This window comes from Stigmatopora argus, chromosome 9 (assembly GCF_051989625.1).
Source record: "Stigmatopora argus isolate UIUO_Sarg chromosome 9, RoL_Sarg_1.0, whole genome shotgun sequence".
Lineage (NCBI taxonomy): Eukaryota > Metazoa > Chordata > Actinopteri > Syngnathiformes > Syngnathidae > Stigmatopora > Stigmatopora argus.
In genome coordinates, this window is record NC_135395.1 from 15,223,933 (window position 1) to 15,243,521 (window position 19,589).

General features: G+C 40.5%; 1 protein-coding gene across 1 annotated transcript in view; it reads left to right on the forward strand.

Moving 5' to 3' along the window:
- The window catches only part of LOC144082081 (teneurin-2-like), a 163,469-nt gene that overhangs the window by 109,650 nt on the left and 34,230 nt on the right, over nucleotides 1-19,589 (forward strand). Inside the window, exons 6-8 of the mRNA XM_077608915.1 lie at nucleotides 221-452; nucleotides 7,385-7,623; nucleotides 18,952-19,074. Of these exons, the coding sequence (XP_077465041.1) occupies nucleotides 221-452; nucleotides 7,385-7,623; nucleotides 18,952-19,074 (594 nt within the window). The remainder of the gene's footprint in view (nucleotides 1-220; nucleotides 453-7,384; nucleotides 7,624-18,951; nucleotides 19,075-19,589) is intronic.

Genomic DNA, 19,589 nt, shown 5'->3' on the forward strand with positions numbered 1-19,589 from the left:
AAGCTGTGGTAATTAATGTTTTGCTGGGATTTAAATTTGAATGAATTGATTTTTTTTTTGAATGATTTCTCACAATTAAAAAATGACACCCGCGTCAACAATTTGATTACCCAGTGTGAGGCACTAATGGTTTCTTACTGAATTTAACTCTCGAAAAGTTATTTCCTCTGTGAGCTGTTTGATTTTTTTGTCTTTAATCATTTGTTTTGTCTTCTTCCAGGGGTGGCCAATCACCACACCCAGTCCAAATTACGGCCTCCACTGCCACCACCACACAACCATCACACCTTGTCGCACCAGTCTGCAAACAGCTTGAACAGAAACACCCTGAGAGGGGGTCGTAACCCCATTCATGCTCCAGCTCCAGGATCCGGTGACGGACCGACCACACCAGAGTCCGTGCAGCTCCAAGACAGCTGGGTGCTCAACAGCAATGTCCCTCTGGAAACCAGGTCATACATTTTTTTCTTTCCCTCTATTTTTACAATAAATCTGCTCACCTGATATTGATATCCAAAGCCAATGGTAGTAAGCGGAGCTCAGTAATCGATAGTGGGGAATGAAAGGCCAGAGAGACATGCGGCTAAATAACATTGCTGTCAGCACAGGGTGATGGTGTTAGAAGGATCTGTTGGGAGAAATAATAAATGCTGTGGAGTAAGTAATGCTGGTCCTGGAGGTTTTAGGGGAATGTTTGGCAGGAATATTGCAAAAGATACAAAAATACAGTCATCCAGAGCTACAACTAATGAGTTGGTAGTCACACTAATACTGTTGATGCTAAAAACACATTTTGCTAATGAAGTGGTCCACAAAAAAATTATATATATATATATATATATGATTATCAAATGCCTTTACTTCAACCTCCTCTTCATGAGGAAAAACACCTTGAAGCACACTACCGTTATTCTTCACTCTGTCTCTGTGCTACCTGCTGAGAAGAAGGAGGAGTTGCAAACCTTTCCCTTAGTCTTACAAATGTTCTCTTCCCTGTGCGCGAAAGCACTTATGGGGTGGGCCCTTCCTCCAGGCCATTGCAGTTCATAAGGCATGTGTTGTATATATATATATATATATATATATATATATATATATATATATATATATATATATATATATATATATATATATATATATATATATATATATATATATATATATATATATATATATATATATATATATATATATATATATATGTATATATATATACACACATATATATGTATGCTTACTTGCATGCACATTCTTGAGCATTTACTCTGTAAGCTGTAGTTATGTTTCTCCTGCTGGGCACAGTCTTCCAACGCTGATGGTTTTGCATGTGTTCCCCAGTGTGCTGGCCCTTTGCAACATTAATGAGGCCTGGCTATGTTTAATTCAGCTTCACTGATCGCAGCTTCATGCTTGGTCTGTAGTGATGCATGTGGAAGTCCGATGTAGCTATGGTTTTCAGTACGGACAATTTGCAGATATCATTATTGTCATAATGACTAAATATTATTAAAACATTGGTTAAAAATTACAGTAGGTGTTGTGTTATCATAGTGGTAACATAAACAAATGATTGACTAAGCATTGTTGGAATTTTGATTTGTGGCTTATAGTCTTGCTATTAGCTTTTTTATGTGATAGAAACATGCAAGGCTGTTGCTATATTACCCTGCAGTCTCAAATTTTGGTTCTGGATAGGTTGGAAGTAATGAATAAATTGTAATTTGTACCCTAAATTTCAACTTCCATAATGGACTGGAAACGGAACAATGATGTTTTTGTAAGATTACATAACTGGTTGAGAACCAAAGAAATGTGTGCATCATGTCAATTTATTTGATTGTAAAATAGTAATAATGACAATAATTTAGAAGAAAAAAACTTTAAATCACACAGGACACCTATGCTTGTCTGTGTTTATCAGTACCAAAGTGCTTTTCTCTGTTGCCTGAATGCAAACTTTCCTCATTTGAATCATATGTAAATTTTGGCATTTGTCATCCACTCGTTGCAATGGTGTGCATGTGTGTATGTGTTTGCTTGACCCTATAATGTGACAGCCCCGGGAGGATGAAGATTGATCACCTCAGAACACCCTAGAGTCTGGATGACTGGCAGTGGGAGGAAGGGATGGAAACAGACTAGGCAGGAAGAGATCTATGGCAAAGAAATATAACCTGGGAATGCAAGATTGATAGAACCAAGGAAATAGGAAGGAGTAACTAACTGTAGGATTTGGTTGGGGTGGGAGAGAGAAATGCATAAGGAAATGAAAAAAAGGAGAAGGAGATTGTTTGGTGGGAGAGAGAGAAGATAAAAAAGAAAACTAGGTAGATGCCATAACATGTTTTTTTTCCTCTTGGTGTGAGATAAAACTATTGAATTTATTTGGAATTGTGTGTTTCTGGACTAGACTGCAAAAACCTTGCTTTGAAAATGAGCGCACATTCATATTATTGGTGTTTTTGTGATAAAACACCTGATTTGCAGTCCATCCCTCCCTTGAGAAACTGATATGGGTTTTTAGTTTTGAGCTTTATACTCAAAGCATGTGCCTGCTCATGCCTCTATGGACCTGCATATGAATATAGTACATGAGGCATTTAACCAATACAAAACAGGCAGTCCTAATGTGCTACTTTAAAATGATTAAAATAGACCAATGAATCTTTTTTTTGTCCTTCAAATTTGAAGATAATTCAATTTCATACATCTGAGAAAATGCCAAAAAATGAGACATGTTCAAAAGTGCTTAGCAATAACGATTTACCTTTACCACAGACAGCTGAAAATCTGCACAGGGGTATTAAACATAACGACTCCACAGTAAAGGAAAGAACAGTAGCTCATGTGCTTTACATTATATGTACATGTATTAATACAGTTGGTTTGCTTTCCTTTAAAATATGCACAGAGCAATAAGCCGACTATTCAGACACTGACCAAAGTCACAGTAGGAATACCATGTCAGTATTTTTCATAAGGTATCGCCCCAATCACTGGACTTCTGACCTTCATTTTGATATTTTATTTAACGTTGAGGCTAAAATTTCATTCAGCCATTGTTGTCTGTAAATAAAGGGAAAGTTTCTCAACAATTTAAAAAATATATTTTTAAACGACAAAATACAGCCATTCCAGGGAGTCATCTGTTATTTTGGCACTGTGCGAAAATTAATTGGTTTTAGTACTATGGTTCCCATGATTACAATTTGTCAGAAAGGAGGTTGATCTCCTAGGTTAGCACCAAATGTGTTAATGTGGAACATATTTGGCAAACATTACCCCTAAGAATTGCAGAGGATATGGAATCAAGCAAAATATGTATCTGCAAAGAGAAAAAAAACAGAGGCTGTTAAGTGCATCTACAAACAATGTGTCACTTTATTCCCTCAGCATAAGGTCATGATTTTAGCTCATCAGAGTTATTTGCTTCAAACAACACAAACAATGGAACAGGAAAATAATAGCTTTGGAATGACTGGAGTGGAATAAATTGCGGGAGGTGTTTGAACTCCCACGCTTTTCCAGATGAAAGGGTTTAACACTCACACTTTTCCTGCTGTTATTCACAAACACCTTAGAATAATACACTGACTTTGGCACCATAGCAGGTTTCACTCCCCTTCCCTTTTTATTCCTTGAAATAGGCCCTTGACTTGTATCTTCATAGCGTTAGAGTTCGCTATATACTTTACCACTAGTCTAAGTATTAGACAAGACTTACTCACTATTTTCTGATTTCATCTAGGTCTTTGATCTTCATTTGTTATGGGATTTTAAAAAACAATTGTTTTAAGTTGTGTCTGTTGAACATTGTTGTTATTATTATTGCATTGTAGCATTAACAAGTAAAATATACAGGATACAGGCACATTATATGAGGTAAATTTAACGCATTTAATATTTCAAAAGCAATCATGGCTTCCTTTTGATACAAGAATATGTATCAAATGGATAGCCATTGTTCTTCTTTCATCTGTTCTTAATTATCTGTACGAATTACAACAATTATAGTCTCAAACAATTCTCCAGTAGGGCCCGGCGGTTTAGTGGTTTTTATACACAGATCAGGCTCCATCTAGAGTTGACTTCCGATTTTTTCTCTTTTGATGAATGTGATTCCCTGAGTAATATCCACATAAACCACATGTTTGTGAACTAAACAAATAAAGACACGCGCATGATTGCAAAAACGTCTGCAGTCAGGGGAAATGCTAGCGTTGACTTCCTGCTAATTACCCAGCACGCTCTCTGTTCTGTGGTTAATTGTCCAGGTCCTTTTTTTCTCTCAATGGGGTTGCAAGGCAGTGAAAATATATCATCCGTTCTTCTAATCTTCACCCCCCTGTCCATCCTCTCTTCTCATTTTGTTTCCATGTAGATGCAAATTAAGTGTTTTCAAGCACATGCAGGGCAATCTCATAAAAGAAAACCCACATCAGTTCTGATTGTTTCTGCGTGGGTAGGAGTCCTTGCATTTAAACGTGCATCAGTTCGTGAATGAATGTGTGCATGAGCGTTATGTGTGTTATATAGCAGCCGTTACTTGCTGCTTCAAGCCATGCGGGAGGAAAGGGTGTAGCTGAGGGGTCTCTGTCAGCTCTCTCTAATTATGTGTGACGTTTCCATGCTAGACCACCGAGGACAATTCCAAATTGCTCACACAGATCCAAGCACACACACAAATAACCAAGCTTAATGATACAGAGCTATGATTGCCAGCTGCCCACTATGATAAAAATCCTCCGTGGTCCTCTGCTACATAAATCAATGTCAATTACCTCCCCAGAGTACATTAGACACTTCCCATTCCTAGTAGTAATTAGTATAGCTTGTAGACATATTTTTATCTCACACTAAGCTCACAGCAGCCCCTCTACGTGTAGTCAATCTAAAGAACGACAAAAATGCATGTGTCATATTCTGTGGATTGTCTCACATGGAATGCAAGCATTGTCCTTTTCATTCATTCATTTCCCATGCCCGTTATCATCAGGTGGTAACAAGATGGGGTGCTGGTGCATATCCCATCCAACTGTTAGCAGGAGGCAGGGGATACTCTGAATAGATTGCCAGCCAATCGCAGGGCACACTGAGACGGACAACCATTAGCGCTCACACTCATACCTAGGGACAATTTCCTTTAGTTGTACAAATCAGTTGCATTTTGTTTTGTCTCTGCCAGCAGTATCACAGGGGGTGAAAATGAGTAGAAGCAAAGGCACACTCTGGTTGACCTTGATACATGTGTGCGTGTACATTTGGGGTTGTGGAAGCCGATGCATGCATATTAATATTAATGGATGTGTCACTAAGAGGCAGTTATGTCTAGAGAATAAGTTCATGTTTCTTTGTGCAAGCGTTCTTTCTGCTTCTATCTGTTGCCTTTTCTCCAGCCTGTTTTCCCTGTTGTCTTGAAACTTACTTGACAGGTAAAAAGAGGACCATGGAAGTAGAAAAAGAGAGGAATCCAGCTGGGTGGCAATTCGGCGATCAGTGGCATGTGATGATGAGAGGGTGGAAGACAATATAGGCTGGCTGAATAATTCATCGAGAATGGAATGTGGTTCCCACAGTATTGTCATGTTCTGAGCACATCACCTGTCTCACTGACTTAGTAGATATAATGTTATGAAACAATAGTTATTAAGGGCACCGAAAGGATAAATTTTTGAGTGTAGCTAAACATATTTTGCATAGCCATCATCATAACAGTGTCGGATTATGTCTGATCCTCCTTGCCTAATCTGAATCAAACATAACGCAAAGTCAGGGAAAAACACTAAAGTCACTCATGTCTCAATTGCAACACTCATCCCTAGAATTATGCTGGAAGAACTACCCAGATAAAATAAAATGGTGGTAAAGTAGTGGTTCATTTGTGAGTTTGGTGTGGGCAGCGGGCACTGATTCCCACTCAGGGGTCATTTGACTAAGTGCGAATGGTTGTCTGTCTCTGATTGCCACACTGTCAACTGTGACAGTAGTTTGTTTTTGGGATGTCGGAGGAAACCAGAGTACCCAGAGAATACCCACACAGGCACAGGGAGAAAATACAAACTCCATTCCCGAATGTCTCTAAAAATTGTCTTTTATTGCCTGGAAACCAGTGTATTGCACCATTTGTGTGTGTGTTAGACAAGAAAGGATATTGAATGAAGAGACCCATTTTAATGTTACTTTCTACCAATTTGTGTTAGATACATAGGTACCCTTGCTGTACCTTTAGCTGGTACAGAATATCTTTATATGCTATATTTAAAATGTAAACATTTGTATGTACATCGACATGAGGGTTAGGGCTGTTTAGTATTTTTTACGTTCCATTGGAGGTTTCCTTTATTTTATGCTTTCACTTTATTGGGGGGCCCAGCTTTGCCAATGTCAGGGCACAACGATACATGTCTGCTAAACTGTTTTCAGTCATTTTTAAGGCTAAATAGAGGGACGTAACATCATCTGATCAGTCCGTAGCTGAAGAAGTCCTGAGAATAGACGTGCTGGTTTCTACTTGCTGTCTTTTGTAAAAAGTTTCTTCATGTTGTTTATTTTTCTCTATATCTATATTTTTCTTTCCAGATAGAAATATGCCAGAGTTTATAGTAAATGCTTTTGTAGGAGCACGAAGGGATACATAATGTAAGTTGCTTTGGGAATTCAGAAAAATAGTCATGGAAATGAGTAACGAAGAGAATGAAACGTGTGATTGAAGAATTTGTTATGTGAGCAGGTGCAGCAATAGCAGAGGATAATGCGTAATATGAGCGAAGGGCTGATGGTTTCGATTCCTCCTTTGTCCTCTCTCGTTTCCTTGACCCCAGTCGGCCATTGAGACTGGAAGAAAAGGAAAAGCAAATATTGTCCACAGCTGCCATACAAAGTACCTATATAAAGGCTCAGAAATATACTTGAAGTTGTGTGAAGCAAAGCAAAGAAATTAGAGGAAAACCAAATAATTAATGGAAGTTTGTGCCCTAAGGTTATTCAGTCAGTCTCTGAAATGACAGAAAATGTACTATAGAGAGGAGCTTTGAGCCAAGAACTGAACACATACGACCCAAGTCTAAAAACTCAATCTATGTTTTCCTCACAAATCTTTCTCCAAACATACCTTTTTTCTTCTTCTATCTCATTGTGTGATAATATCTTTTCCGCTCATTCTTTCACACGCTCCAACACATAAAAGCTTCAGTCCATGGAAAAAAGACTTTTGGAGCCTTCATGTGCTTTTTAGCAAAAGCTACCGCCTCCGCTTTTCTTCCACGCAGGAGCAATTAGAGTTGCATCGACATACATATACTTTATTTTTAGAAAAATCACCCTGTTGTTGTGACACCATACACATCATGTAACTAACATTTTACATGTCTTTTCTTTTCCTCAGGCACTTCTTATTCAAGACATCGTCAGGGACTACCCCATTGTTCAGTAGCTCCTCCCCTGGCTACCCTCTCACTTCTGGAACGGTGTATTCTCCGCCCCCTCGCTTACTACCTAGAAACACCTTTTCTCGCTCTGCGTTCAAGCTAAAGAAGCCGTCCAAGTACTGCAGCTGGAAATGTGCGGCGGTGACTGCCATTGCCGCAGCTGTTCTGCTGGCCATTTTATTGTCCTACTTCATCGGTAAGAGTTCTTTGACTACTATTTTTCAAAGAAATTTAATTTCCTGCTTTTGAAAGACAGGAGCCCCGTTTCTAGCAGGGTTGGATACTGTTTAAGATGGCCATCCAGACTGAACTGAAGAGTGAAACGTCTAAAGAAATCCACATTCATTCATTTTCTGAACCGCTTATACTCACAAGGGCTGTGAGGGGTGCTGGAGCCTATCCCAGCCAACTACGGGGACCAGGCAGGGGACACCCTAAATCAGTGGCCAGCCAATCGCAGGGAACAAGGAAACGGTCAAACATTCATGCTCACACTCATACCTAAGGGCAATTTAGAGCGTTCGTCCAGCCTACACTGCATGTTTTTGGGACGTGGGAGGAGACCGGAGTAACTGGAGAAAACCCTTGCAAGCCCGGGGAGAATTTGCAAACTCCACACTGTGAGGACCAACCTGGAATCAAATACTCGACCCCGGGATTGTGAGGTCAACGCGCTAACCACTCGGCCCCTGGGCCTGCCTAAATCTACATCTACATATTAGATTAGTTGATACAACGTTAAAAATAGAACACAGTGCAGTGTAAGTTAGAAAAAAAATGGTACAAAAATTAAAATTAAAGGGCAATAACAGTATAATGAAACAATGCATTTCTTGTCGCATAAATGATTTCTTACACTCGCTTGCTGTGAATATAAAACCTAGCAACTTCTGTCATGCACATTCTGAGCTGACTTGCGACTTTTCTCTGTAGTATGGTAATGCCCAGATAATTCACATGGGAATCCTTAATGTCCACTACCTTGGGAACAAGTCCTTTGTGAATCCATAAGCCAACAGCGGCTCAGACGGTTGGTGCACACTAAGCCCAAGATGGTCTTTTACTTGCTAATCCACGACAGTAGAATAGGGTTGAATAGGAGTCAATCTGTGCCGTCCTACTGTGTGCTGTTCTATTGTGTACTGTCTGACGCCCTGACTCAAAAATTTTAGGCACATTTCATTGTTTGCTTTGAAGCAGATGATTTATTTTCCACACATGCACAATTGTGCGACTGTTTTGTCGTGACAGTCAAAGAATTCTTAATTATAATCTATTACAGATAAATACCATCTTTTTTACGTGATTCACTAGAATCCAAAACAGGGAGATAATCAGACAAAGAATGTTTCCCTGGTATGTGGTACAGGCAGATGTGTTACCAAGCGCTTGTTTGACCTCTCAACCCAGAGAGACAAGAATCAACAGAGAGGGGTGGCGAAGCCATTGCAAACATCACATCTGCAAAAATACATGCTCCAGCCTCACTCTTTATCATCTTCAAATGATTTATTTAGATTGCCTTACATTATTGATATTCATCTATCTACAGTACATTACAAACCATCTATCCATCTGTAGCTTCCAAACTCCCTGCCTTGATTTGTCAACTGCCACTGTGCAAACGGTGCACATTTCAGATTGTGGGGGTGTGCGTGTGTTTGTGTGTCTTTGTCATATTGGTGCATGTAGCCGTGTTTAGGTCCTTGTGTGTGTGTGTGTGTGTGTGGGTGTGGGTGTGTGTGGGCGCACTTCACCTCTCCCCACAGAGTGCCCTTGAGAATCCTCCTGAGCAGATCAAGGCCCCTTGCCCCTGGCATTAAGACAGATCTTTTCTCTCCTGGGCTTTCACGGTCACACTACAGTGGACAACCACATATGGAGCTAGGCAGCTGAGGTAGCCAGGGGGATCTGTCCTCTTCAAATTGCTCCCCCATTATGCTTAACTAGCACATACTGTAAATGCAAATCATTTATCATTTTTGGACACATCGTATTTTGGGGGGCTGGGAGTTTGCATGCACATTTTGATTATCTGAAAGGACCCAAATGGACGACCATTGCAGGAAACTATGCTGCTTTTAGTTCTACTGTCCATCAGAGGGTATGCGGGTCTCCATGCATGGAAGAGAATTGATTGATCACTACCCCCTTCTCCCGTTTCCCTCGTAGAATCTATTTATCTACATGCCTTAATGTGCCCTCAAGCCAGGATGTCTGATGCTCTCTGTGTTCACTCCTGTGATAGCTAAAATCCCTCGGTTGAGTTTCATGCATTTGAGTGTGTTGCAATTTTAATGAGGTTTTAGATAAATTGGTTACCCGCTTGAAATAACAAGAACTACTTTAATTTGCTCATGTCTAGTAGAAAAATACATTCAGTTTTCATTAATTATTATTTCTTACTATTTCAAACAATAAGAATAGTAATTGTCAAGATGGCTATAATTTGTCATGTAATGTAAAATGTTAATTTGGAAAATTAAAAACCTTTTTTTTCTGTTGTAAAGGAATGGTTTTGATGTTTTGTCTGAGCAAAAGAGAGCTCTAGTAGAGCTGCCAAGCCTGAAACCGTTGTGTTTACCTAGCTTTTTGTTCCCGTAATAATGAATTGAGTGTTAGTCGAAAGAGAGGGATTTTCTACATTGTTGTTGTGATGCGCACGTGTGCATGTATCTAGATCATGGTGCTTACAGGCGGGATTGAACAGAGTGCCCAAAGCCATGCAGCGTGAAGAGGATGTCTCCGAGGCACTCGGCCAGGGCCCCCCCTCATAAATTACACCAGGACACATGTGCCTGAACAGCACTTTTCTTCTTTGTTGGTGCATGAGCGCTTTTGTGTGAGCACAAGCGACAGGATGAACACGTGTAACTTGGTTCTCATTGTACAACTATGTAAGTGTATTGGCCCTCAGGCATGTTTTCTTTCTGGTTAGTTTTTGAGGACACAAGCAGAGCTTCTCAGACATTCTTTGAGAAATTGAAATATGTGAACAGCCTGACAGTATTTCGACTTTATCTAGCAAAACGTTGTGTATGAGAAATCCACAGCATTTAGTGTGGTGCCCCATGCATGCTTTGAGTAAATTCCAAAATGGAAAAGCGTGCTTCCCATAGTCTGTTTTAAGTGTTCCAAGCACCAGCGCAAAAGGAAAGGTAGGTTGCTAGGATACAGGTGAGCCGCTAGCAGACAAGAGCAGATGTGGGTCCGTCATTGTGCAGGGCACATTGCCGACAGTGTAAGGCAAAAGGGCAAAAAAACGAGAAATGGGTGTAATGGAGTTTGGAGCAAAGAGGGCAGATGGGAAGAAGGGAGATGTGTCAATGTCACCATGTTGCCAAAACTTAAGCGGGAAAGGAAAAGAGGATTGATGACTGAAGACACCGAGAGGAGTGAGGTTGGGGCCGCTATGTCACAGTCTGCACCATATGAGGCGAGGGCAAAATACTCTGCAATTGGGGAGAGGCGATATACTCAAAAATGGTTTGTTGCTGGCTTCCCAGAGAAAATAGTCAAGTAATGGAAGCTAGTTTTTGGAGTGACGAGACAGCCAGGTGCAGATAGAAGAAAGTGAGGAGAGATGAAGGAGAAAGAAGCCTCCTGAGGTTATGTCGCCAGGAATATCAGTGGGACTAATGTTTCTTAATTGATCACAGCGAGCAGAGAACAGAGGGAGTGTGACAGAGTCAGAAAAAGGACGGAGCAACTGTGAAGGACACAGCAGTGAAACGATGACAAAAGTGAAGAACAATTTGCAGTTTGAATGTGAACACAGGAAAGAAGAGAAAGAAATGTGCTTGATCTTTCACACATCAAAGATGGAGGTGATGGCAGATGTTACATGTTTACGGGCCCACACACACACACACACACACACACACAGGTGGTACTTTGACTGCAGTTTAATCCTGATCACAGTTACAAAATACACAATTCGCTCCCTGCTTACTTGTAGCCTGACTGCTGGTTGTAGATTGCTGAATAACAGTTGTTTTGAAAAGGCAATCACTCTGCCACGGTGTGCGCATAGAGCACTCACAAACAAGATTGCATTTCATTAAAATCAGATTTCTTGAAAGAGGCCATCTCATTTTGAAACTGTTTTGTTTGAGGAACATAAAAAGGTTCTTGTGAATAACAATTCCCTGTATTGAGAGACTGTGTCGCAATATAAAAGTGATGGCAAAGTACTATTTACTTGATATCATAATCCTGTTCAAATAACTGGTCTTTCATGAATGTTTTCACAATGTGGAGCCGCTTCAAGCTTCACTTCTTGACCCCAAAGTCACTTATCCTTCTACAGTACATTTGCTTCCCTTCTGCTTATCCAAGGTAGAACAGCTAGAGGTCAGGATGTGTTGCTCTTGCCAGCACCAACGAGTAGACGTGTGTGTGTGTGTTCTCATCCATTCAATGAGATTTTGCAAAGGTGAAGACACAGTCGGGCATATGGTGATACGCAGGAACCTGGCTGTAAGAATCGACCGTGGAGTTGGTGTCCATAGCAGCAGGGTCTGTCACATCGAGAAAGGTTCGACTCTTACCACATACTGCCAGTCCAGGAAAAAGGGCAGAGCCAGGCCTGCACACAAGGTGCTAAACCATCTGCACCTGAGGGATAAATTGTCATCTCCATTGTACAACCCATACAAGGGCACAGCTTGCATAAGGGTTTGTAACATTAGTGTTTATCCTTGAACTACTGATAGATATTTAGGTTGAGTGAGATCACATGCTCTGATTATTGCATTTAACCCACAACACCTTCAATTAGCAGCTTCACTAACATCATGGCCAGGCAATGTTCATATTGCTTGCATTAGCATTCAAGACCTTGTTTGATTCATTTATTTTCTCATTCATTTAGTCATTAGTGTGGGTCTTATCGGAGCTCAATTGATAGTCCAATTATGTCCCCCTAGCCCTGTGTTTGAAACAGGAGAGACATGAGAGAATCTCGTTTTCTGTCTTCTCTTGCTTTCTCCCATTTTGTCTCTTGGCCTCCAAAACATGTTCTCCCATCTGCCGTCCTTCATTCCCCCTCACTCATTCTCTCTCGCTCTCTGATCTATGATAAGATAGCATAGTTCCTCATATCCTGTTTCTAATACAGATCGATGTGAGGGAGAGGACCGGTAGGATGGATGAGAAGTGGCAGAATGGGTTGATTTGGAACAGAGAAAGTGGAGGATGGACAAAGTGAGGCGGGCGGGGAGGATAAGGTAGAGCTATCCGAGCAGGAAATGAGGATTCAGAAAGGAGGACATCGCTCAGATTCACATCTCTTCATTTAGCTCAAAGTGCACACAAACACTCGTACATGAGTCTTGGGCATGCACGGCTACAATCGTACGGAGCCGTCTCAATATCCAATAAGGAAGCTATTTCTGCTGCGTGATTGAGTGACTTCCCACGTCTAAAGTGTGATGCAGGTGTCACTGTGTTGAGCAACTTTTTTACGTTGCAGTCAATTTCAGTTAGGTTGCATCAGCTGGGTGAGAAGGTCTCATCGGTGTTGCACTGTGTGTGTGTCAATTTCATGTCATGGTTAGTGATTGAGTATGCGTGTGGTCTACTAGTGATTTAATATAAACATTTCAATTTATCCAAGCAGAAAATATGTAAGTTCAGTCAGGTGTACTTGAGTTTTTTGTTCTGTTTCGTTTTAAAATAAGGGTAAATTAGTCTCGGATAAAATCAGACAGATATAAAAAGTGGAGTTATCTGCTTAAAGAAGCACAAAAAGTTCTCAGTTTAATGTCACAGTTCAATAAATTGATCTAAATCTTGCCTTAATAGAAGAAAATGTTGGCACATGACATAAATATATAGTTAATGCTCAGTTCTGGGATCTATTTCTTTAACAAGTCTATTTCTCCTTTTGCTTTAATTTATTCATGCACCACGATATCTAAGAAAGCTTTTTGTAGGACAGAGCAATATAAGTGAGAATGAATGAGTTTAACCTTGCCGCATAGTCCATGTTTTTTTCAAACAATTGAACAATTGAATTAGAACATGCATATTGGAACAAGATTTTCTTGATGTTCTTTGTGTTGCTTAAGGATTTTTTGATTTGTGTATTAGCTGAGAAGCCAATTTCTACAACAAATAGTCTATAAAGCACACATGCAGATGAATACACCATAAAATGTATACACTATCATTTCTCGATCATTTGATCCTCAAAATTCATACTGTCTCCATGTGAAAAACCATGTCTAGAAAATCAGCAAGGAAAGCAGATTTGCTGGAGGTGTATGGATGACAATTTTGTAAATATTGCGAATGGATAAGAAAATGTATGACATGAAAACGTCCATTTTCTATTATTACTGTTTCTAATATGAGTACAAGCACAGCACAATAGCACATAAAAATGATTTCTTTAGCACTTAACTTTACTCGTTTTTTTGCTTTATTGTATTATTGGGCTCTCATTTCAGGTGACAGAAACACTACAAATAGCTTTAAGTTTGATTCTACAATGCATTTGTACACCTCTGCAAACTAACACCACGATAGTCAAAAATATGTATATTATGAATTAATTATTAATTAATTTTCGACACTGATTACGCTTCTCAGGCTCACAGGATGTTGGGCCCTATCCCAAGTGACATTAGGATGATGCACACTATAACCTAAACTGGTCACCACTCAGTTGCAGCTCACACAAAAAGACAGAAAACCAGTCATACTCACCCATGAATCGATCCCACACTGCCTACACTTAAGTCAGGCGAATGACCAATTCCACCATCAGTGAGTATAAATTTATTAATATGAATATATAAAGGCGGCCCACCGGCCAAGTGGTTCGTGTGTCGGCCTCACAGTTCTGGTTCAAGGGTTCAATCCCAGGTTGGTCCTCAGTGTGTGGAGTTTACATGTTCTCCCCGGGCTTGTGTAGGTTTTCTAGGGGTACTCTGGTTTCCTCCCACATCTTAAAACCATGCAGGGTAGGCTAGTTGAACACTCTGAATTGTCCCTAGGTATGAGTGTGAGCATGAATAGTTGTCTGTCTCCTCGTGCCCTGCGATTGGCTGGCCACCGATTCAGGGTGTACCCCTCCTGGGGCCCGAAGTCAGCTGGGATAAGCTCCAGGATTCCCCGCAACCCTTGTGAGGATAAGTGGTAAGGAAAATGAATGAAGCGCTGAATGAATTAAAATAAATACATCTCTGAAAGTGCCACTCAAAATACAGCATTAGTATTACCAACAAATCATAATCTTGGCGATGAGGACTTCGTAGGCTGGTAGCAGGCGAAAGACTTCCTAAACTAATTAAAGGGATGGAGGGCTGGTTTCGGCTACAATTACCATCCTAATAGAGGTCAGAGTTGTTCATTTAGTGGCAAATTAAAACAGTTAATATGCATTCATTGGATGGCCATGGGAGATGGCAGAAAGAATTGAGCCGCCTCTGTGCGTACAAAGGAGGCAAGCAATCCCACATCCATGCTTATATTTATATATTTTTGTATTAAGAACAGATCTGTAGGGATAACAATGCTTCAACAAAAAAGGTACGTTTTCACACAAATGGCATTAGCTCAAAAGTAAAACCACGGAAAGAAGAAACATTGTTAGTATGAGCATGATGTCATGCCACTGTCACTAGAGGACATATTTGTGTGGTAATATATTAACCAGCTCTAGGCTCCTGCATTTATTAATGACTTTGGTATTTTAGCTTAGTGACATCTCTCACCATTGACACACAATTATATATATTTTTTCAATTGTAGTACTTTTTTTTCCATTGGATACCCTTACTTGAGAGACAAAAAAGCGAGAAGAGAAAGTAAGAGAGAAATGACAATTTAGAACATATTTCAGAGAATTGATAGCAAGACAAGATTTCCCAGCAGTGGGATTTTTGGCACATAGCCTTACCAAAAGTCACCCTCTTTTATCGCTCCCACACTGTATTGTCCTCTAATGCAGAAATCAATTTACATCCTTTTACCCGGGACATATAAATACTTCCCAAACGCACAATGCCGACATAGAGGCATTGTATTTCTGTCTGATCGCCCATGTTGTGAACCACTTACTGTCAGACAATGAATCATGACCATTTTCTTCCCCATCCAGTCAATGAATACGAAGCCATTTGTCGCTTAAATCTTGCCTTTCCGCTTCTCCCTTTCCCGCTTTTCATCTGCATGGCCCTTATTCATCTTCTCTTTTCCTGCAACATCATCCCTAGCCTGTTTTCTTGCTCTTTTTCATCCTCAGGGGATTTGGGCATTAATATTCTCTCAGTTCTTGCTGTCTTTCCATATTCTCTCTGTTCCTTTTGACTCTTCTCACTGCAGACATTTGCCAAGCGTAGCACGATTTCCTCATGAAGCCCCTGACCGTTGGCCTTCTTAGAGTTTACCAGTCACCTCCTTCTTTTCTCCCTTCTTCTTCATTCCACTGTCCACCAGCACTTACTCTTTCTTTTCTGTCACAGTATTACGTCCACTGCTGCTTCAGTAGCTGTCTTTTGCAGATGATACCGGCAAGCACTTTGCCTCTCTGAATTATGCATTGAGATTACATGAAAACGACACACATGAAGCATCTGATCTATTTTTAATCCAACTCATTTGCTTGTTAAACCAGTTTCTCTGTGATCTGGTGTGGGTGTGTTTTGGTGCATGTGCGCATGTGACAAAATGAACAAGAGTGACAGAGATAGCTACAAACAAAACGACCAGAGCCCAGACACTACTTCAATTTAGTAGTTTATTGCTCTTGCTATGTTGCATTTTAGCTAGCTTAAAACAGTAAATAAATACATTGTGCTAAAATAAAAATTGCATTTAAATGCATACACATTATTTCATCACGAACGGGCAAAATCTATATATTTTTTTGGGGGGCAGTGTTGTAACTAAGTAACGCTATTGTTGCTAAGGAACCTGTTGCTGTCCCAATCACCAAGGAGAAAAAGTGCTGCTTATCGGTCACCTTTGCACCAACACAGACCTATGCAGATACAAACACACACTACTCAGCAAAAAACATGGTAGTTGGTTATGCTCTTGGGATAACCCAAATTGAAAGCGCCATCACAAAGGACTTAGTATTGAATACATCCTATCTGATTCAGCAAGTAATCTTTCCATCGACTTCCCTCCTGTGATACCATCTCTACGTATGTGTGTGTGCATGGAGTTACATGATTTTGTTATCTATTGATAGAACAGACTATAGATAAGAAGAAAAAAATAGGAGACTCAAAAAGGAAACATGGGACACAAATGAAGGTCAATACGATGAGAGAAGAGGGCAAGAGGTGGCTGGGAGAGACAAAGGAGGACACTCCCCTTCACCGTCTCCCAGTCACACTTCCTCTTCTTCTCACCTCCTCCCACAGTAAGAATAAAAAAGAGCTGACAGTGGTGGAGGCTGGGCATATAGCCCAGGTGTCAGCACCTTCCATCGCCTGGGAGCAGTGGAGGGAGGGAAGAATGAATAATAAAAAAAGACACCAAAAACAGACAAGTAGCGATGGGACGTGTGGAGTGAGAATCAGTGTGCCCCGAGAGCAAATCCTGAAGCTACATCCACTTTTTTCAGCAACGTTTACACTCCTCCTAGTGTGTGCAAAGCCTTGACAAGTGGAGAAAGAATTTGACAAGAGAAAAATTGATTCCTATGTTTCTGATGCAGGTGTTACAGACTCCCATAGCTTGGAGCCACCTGAGGCTGGGAGTCATGCATAACGCCCTTATTATACATACCGTAGCCTCATGTATCCAAGCCTTGTATCATGCCATATAGACCAGTGCTTTCCAAACTTGACTGAGACAGGGCACACATTTTGCATTACAACGATCTCACACATCTTAAAACAAAACTGCAAACAAACAATTTAGAATTCGGATAAGCTTGTGGCACTGTTAGGTGCTACGAATCAATAATTTTAGAGGTACTGCATGCCAATTTACTGAATGCGTATTCGCACAAGGAAATTCCTTAGTTTGCTTTCTTTGGTGCGTCCTTTTCCCCTTGCAATTTTTGCAAATGACCTGGCTACGGACGCCTGTCACATACAAATAAGTAAGATTTCAGCATTCATCCGAAACCAGTGGTTCGCTCAATGTATGAGAGCGACCGAAACACGGTCCACTCGGAGGCAAACCGAGACGACCTCTCCTGGTAGGTCTCAAACCACATGTTTAGATGCTCAGAGTTCGCCAATTTGTATTCACACCAGCCCAAAAGGTCCACACCACAGACGTTTAAGGTTGCTCCCGACCAAACAGGGCAGGTGTGAATACGCCTTAACATAATTTAAAGGACATTTGAATTTGTTTTGCACTTGACTAGGCACTGCTTAGAGCAGAGGTGGGAAAACTATCCCACAAAGGGCCGCAGTGGGTGCAGGTTTTGATTCCAACACATAAAGAGGATACTTTTTCATTAATCTAGTGTCCTACAAGTGCAATCAGTGGATTGCAGTCACGTGCTTCTCGTTTTCTGTAGAAATCTCATTGGTTAAAGTGTCTTTGCTGGATTGGTTGCAACAAAAACCTGCACCCACAACGGCCCCCGAGGACCGGTTTCCCCACACCTGGGGTAGAGGATTGTTCAATCCCAAAGAACTCCAGTCCTCCTCATATTAAAAAGGCATGAAGAAATTAAATTCTAAATTGACGGACACTACACTTCATTTCTATTCTTTATTATTAAGATGTGTGTTAGGTTGAATTTTTATTTCTCTTTAATGGTAACTGAAGATGCTGCAATTTCTTTCATTCTCCCTAATACTGAAAATGTATTTTCTTCCACATTTCATGTAACAGGAATTCTCTTTCTCAGTATGATAGATATTCATTGGTATGGTGATAAGACAATTATTATTCAGGATACATATAATGAGAAACCTCTTGAAAATGAGATGGTCGGACTCATCTCTCAAATAAAGTTCTGACTAAGAAGACAGAAAGGACTTAAAAAGCATGAGATTCAAACGCCATTCTTTTTCCGCCGCAGACAATAATAGAACATTGAAGGAGAAAAGGAGGACAAGAGAAAGAGTCATAGAGTGATCTCTTCAGAGAGCAATCTGTCACCTGTTCTCTGAGAGACGGTGTTAAGGGTCCCAAATAAAAGCAGAAGGCGCTGTCAGCTTGAAAGACGATTGCAAGGTGCTGCGGTATAGAGGAAAGAAACGTAAAAACAAAAAAAAGAAACTTTTTTTTATAGGCTTGCTGTCTATTTTGTCAGACTTCCCTCAATTTATGCTTTCGGTTATGTCCCACTGAGCTCACAGATTGTATTTTTTTTTTAATTGATATTCACTGCCCCGTAATAAAAACAGTATTCTTCTAAAGCGGCCCTGGCTGTCGGGTAGATGACAGACTATACTTAGAGGGTTGAGTTTCTCCATGGCGTGATTAGCTTTCAAGCATGTCTGTTATCATCCTAGACTTTCTATACACAGCATTGTTCTTGTCATTTGTCCTCACACGCACTCACTCTCCTCTTTTCTGTTGCCATTCTCTTTGTGTGCAGCAATCAACCTATTGGGTTTGACATGGCAGCTGAAGCCATCGGAGGGTCCGGTGTTAAACAACGGGCTGGGGGCTGCTGTGCCAGTGAACAGTGATGTGCCCACGCTGCCTTCTGGAGGCAGAGGTATGAACAACAGCACATACTTACACCCAGAAATAGCCTCTCTCCATGGAAATTGAGATATATATGTAGTTATCACGATCTCAACCACAGCTGATGTCAAAAGTAGCCAGCCTATTTTAACAAATTATCATTTTAAGTATAATAACAAAGTTATTTTACCTAAATGTATTTTCAAAGAACCCAACACTCAATCTGTTTTTATCCTTAAAGCTTATACAAATGGAAAGACTAAAGCAATTTACAGGACACCAACACTGCCTTTGAGGCTTTTAAATAACATTGTCAGCTGCTAATAGAATTTTGTACCCAATTGGGCTCACACCAACTCAAAGATGTCCATAAAATATGGCACCGTACGAGCTGTGCCATCGCTAAGAGCTTTTTAACCACTCTGCAGAGTTATGGACTGCAATCGGCAGTCTATCAGCCAAATAAAATATCAGCAGGCTAACCACCACCTTTCTGCATTGTCTCTCACCCTTTTAAGGACTCCTGTGCATTTTTCCTGTTTCACT